The sequence below is a fragment of the Corvus brachyrhynchos genome, unplaced genomic scaffold (genome assembly GCF_000691975.1).
Source record: "Corvus brachyrhynchos isolate BGI_N302 unplaced genomic scaffold, ASM69197v1 scaffold140, whole genome shotgun sequence".
Classification (NCBI taxonomy): Eukaryota; Metazoa; Chordata; class Aves; order Passeriformes; family Corvidae; genus Corvus; species Corvus brachyrhynchos.
The window spans coordinates 1,138,595-1,142,114 of NW_008235809.1; the positions used below are offsets into that span (position 1 = coordinate 1,138,595).

At 59.3% G+C, this 3,520-nt stretch overlaps 1 protein-coding gene across 1 annotated transcript in view; it reads right to left on the reverse strand.

Moving 5' to 3' along the window:
• TLN1 (talin 1) overlaps positions 1-3,520 on the reverse strand; it is a 27,599-nt gene that overhangs the window by 13,743 nt on the left and 10,336 nt on the right. Inside the window, 11 exon segments of the mRNA XM_017727571.1 lie at positions 3-29; positions 124-332; positions 405-507; positions 605-733; positions 890-1,024; positions 1,182-1,295; positions 1,512-1,625; positions 1,935-2,063; positions 2,447-2,613; positions 2,710-3,004; positions 3,268-3,393. Of these exon segments, the coding sequence (XP_017583060.1) occupies positions 3-29; positions 124-332; positions 405-507; positions 605-733; positions 890-1,024; positions 1,182-1,295; positions 1,512-1,625; positions 1,935-2,063; positions 2,447-2,613; positions 2,710-3,004; positions 3,268-3,393 (1,548 nt within the window).

Genomic DNA, 3,520 nt, shown 5'->3' on the forward strand with positions numbered 1-3,520 from the left:
TTCAGGGCCTGTGACACTGCTTTGGCCACCTACAGAGAAGCAAAGAGCGGTCACCACCTCCCAGCCAGCCTCACACTCTTCCCACAGCCTGACAGGGCACACTGGGGTACCCACTGTCCCAACCTGGGCCAGGCGCTGCTGGCTCTCTGGGTCACCAGGCTTGGCCACTGCTTTCCGCGCCTCCTCGATGAGGTTGTTGGCTTTGTCCATGACGTCGCTGGCGCACTCCAGCATGGCACTTTGTGCCTGCGGGTCGGAGGTTGTGGCTGCCACGCCACGGGCAGCCTGGCTGAGCGAGCGCAGGGCCTGGGCCACTTCCCGGGCAGCAATTCCTGGGGGTATGGAGAGGTCAGTGCCTGACAGCTTAGTGCCCCTTCCCCCAGCCCTGTTGTGGAGGCCAGTACCTGTGTAGTTCTCATTGCCCTGGGCCACCTCTCCCAAGAGGTGAGCAATGGCGGAGCTGACAGCTTTGGTGCTGTTACCCAGGTCCTGGGCACACTTCTCCATCTGCAAGTGGATGAGTGGGACATGTTGGTGAGCTGCACCTTTTAGCAACTCCACTGCCCCAGAGTCCACCCCGAGCCACCCTTCTCTGCACCCTTACCGTCTCTCCTGGCAGAGGCTTGAGCTTGCCATCACGGGCAGCTGCCTTGGCTTCCTGCAAGTCCCTCTCCAGGCTCTGCACCAGACCCAGCGCAGAGTCTATCTCCAGGGGTCCGCACGCCTCCTGAGCCTGTGGTGGGGAAGAAGGGAAGATGAGTGGGTGACCGCTGAGCCCACCTGTCTCTGGCTGTGGCAGAGAGCGCAGCCTGCCACCAGGCTGTCCCCACCGTTCCCTGCTGCCCTGCACAGGTGGTGTCTCATTGCAGGATGGGACTCAGCCTCTCACCTTCTGGGCAGCTGTGCGGAGCTCAGCCAGAGCTGCAGCCAAGTTCTTGGCACATTGGCTGAGCTGCATGGCAGAGGCTTGGTCCGTTATGGTGGGGACGGTGGCCTTGGCTGCAGCTACCATCTTCCCAGCAGGCTGTAGGGCCAGAACAAAAAGCAGTGAGAAGAGTACAAACATGCAGTGTCTCAGCTGCCTGTGTGCAGATCTCCCAATGTCTTAAAAGGGACAGGCATGGTAGGAAAGCTGCAATGCCAGAGCTGTAATGGGAGGTGGCTCTGGGCAGTATGAGTACCTGCAGGAAGTTCTGGCTGGCAGCAATGAGAGCCAGCTGGGCACTGGGGCTGTCCGGCTGGGACTGGCTTCCTCGCACACCTTGCACCAGCATTGGGATCTGCTCTGCCACCACCTGCCAGAGAAAAGGGTCACTGGAGAGGATCCATCAGAAGGACATGGATTCAACCCAGGACCAGTGATCAAAAGATCAGCTCCTAAGGGACGTGAGTGAGGGCCCCAAGATCCAATCTGACCACTGTGGCTGAGCAGGAAGCACCAGCATTGCTGATGGGAGATGAGACAGGGAGAGGGAACACTGGAGATGCCAGGATCAGGCCCAGGCCCTTACCTTGCAGCTCTGCACCAGCTGCTGCTGCGCGGCAGGGTTCTTGTTGGAGGAGGAGGCGTGCTGCGCGGCGGCGATGGTCTGAGTGGCCGAGGCGGCAGCCTGCTTGGCACAGGGAGGCACAGGTTTAACACTGGCAGTCTGTATCAAGCCCCCCTGCCATTACCAGGGCCCAGATCCCCCAAACAAGTTCTCCTGCGCCTACTCCTGTGGCACCTCAGCATCCTCAGTGCCCTCAATGCCCAGCACCCCAAAGCAACACAGTGCACACAAGGGAAGGGAGATCTCTCTGTGATGCACAATGGACACTGGACTTGAAAAGGACTTTATCCCTCTGCAAGGTGGAGGTATATGGGGGTTCCCTGTCAGGTCTTGCTCACTGCCGGTGCTTGCTTGCCCTCTGCAGATCCTTGCCCAGCATCTCACCTCCAGCTTGTGCACGAGCTTCTTCTTGATGGCATTCTGGGCTGCGGCATTGGTTGCCATGCGGAGCCCTTCTGCTGCCTCACGCAGCCGCTGCTGCTGCTCCTCACTGTCTGGGTGGGCTGCAGCTCCCTGGAGAAAGCAGAAAACCCATCACAGCTTTCAGGGACCATGGAGTCCCTTTTCCTCCTGAAGCAGCACCTCCACTCTGGCCTGATGCCAGGGAGTCCCCCACAAGGCAGTCTGGTTTACAGTGCTCGGGAGATGCTCAAAGTCTCTCCAGAAGAGTCCAGCAGCAGGAGAGGTAACAGCTCCTCTGCTACCACCCACAGCTCCCTGAAGCTCCTCCACAGGAGAAGCCCCATGCTACTGCACAGGTCCCTGGCTCAGTGCAAGACCTTGCTCTGGGAACTGCTGCTCAACCACGGGCTGATCATCCCCTCCCCAGCACTGAGCCAATAGCACTGGACAGGGCTGGGGCCAAAGCCAGCATCCATCCTTCCCCACACACTGACCTTTGCAGCTTCCACCATCTTGGCAGTGGCATCAGCCAGGATCTTGGCTGCACTCAGAAGCTTGCGTGAATTCTCCAGGTCTGTCTCTCCCTCAGCATCGGCTTTGATGGCATTGACAAGGTCGGAGGTGGCCTGCGCCAGAATACGAGCCTGACGCACCATTTCCCCTGGAACAGAATGGAAGTGTGGCCTGTTGGCAAGTCCCAAGGGCTCTCTGATACCTTGCTATGCATTGTACTCTGCCCTGGGTGCCTCAGTCTCACCTGCATCGCCCATGGAGCTGAATATATTCTCAGTGACATTGAGGATGGTGTCAGTGGCTTGGTCGTAGCGCCCGATGGGCTGCCCACCCAAGGCATGCTGCTTGATGTGCTGCAGCAGGTCATTCAGGGCCTGGGTGACAGCTGTGGCTGCCACCCCCACCTGCTTCAGGAGCTGGTCATCACTGGTGGCTGGCTTGGAGGCCTCCACACAGCCCTCAGCTGATTTGGCCACCAACTTGCCAGCCTCGATCAGCTGCTCCTGGCAAACTGGTGAGCTGATTGTGGGAGCGACAACCTGGAAGGGAGGAGAAAGGCTGTGCAGTGAGCATGGTTATGCTCCTTGAAGGAGCTATCCCAAACTTCTGCTCCTCCAAAGAGGATCCTCATTGTTTGGGCACAGTGGCAGGGACTTGGCTGCCCACACTTCCTGTGCCAGATTTCCAATGTCCTGCCTTAGGACGTGTGGTCCTGGCACACCTAGGGTCCTGCCACAAAGCTGCCTCCCAGCCAGGTGAAACTCACAGCCACACTGAGGCAAGGGTTAATTTTGCTGCTTACCTTGGTGCAGGCCACCAGCTGGGAGGTGGAGAGGGCGCACTGGGTGGCCGCTGCGGTGACCTGTGTCTGCCGGGGCGCCTCCTCTGAGCCAGGGCGGGGGGAGCAGCCACAGCCATCTGCAGGGCTCTTGTGAAATATTCAGATGGGAAATGTGAGCCCTCGGGGGCCTTTCAGCCACTCTGTCCAAGCACCAGCAGCACTGAATACCTGGAAAGGCTAGCAACACCTTGACCCCATCTCCACTGTCTGCTGT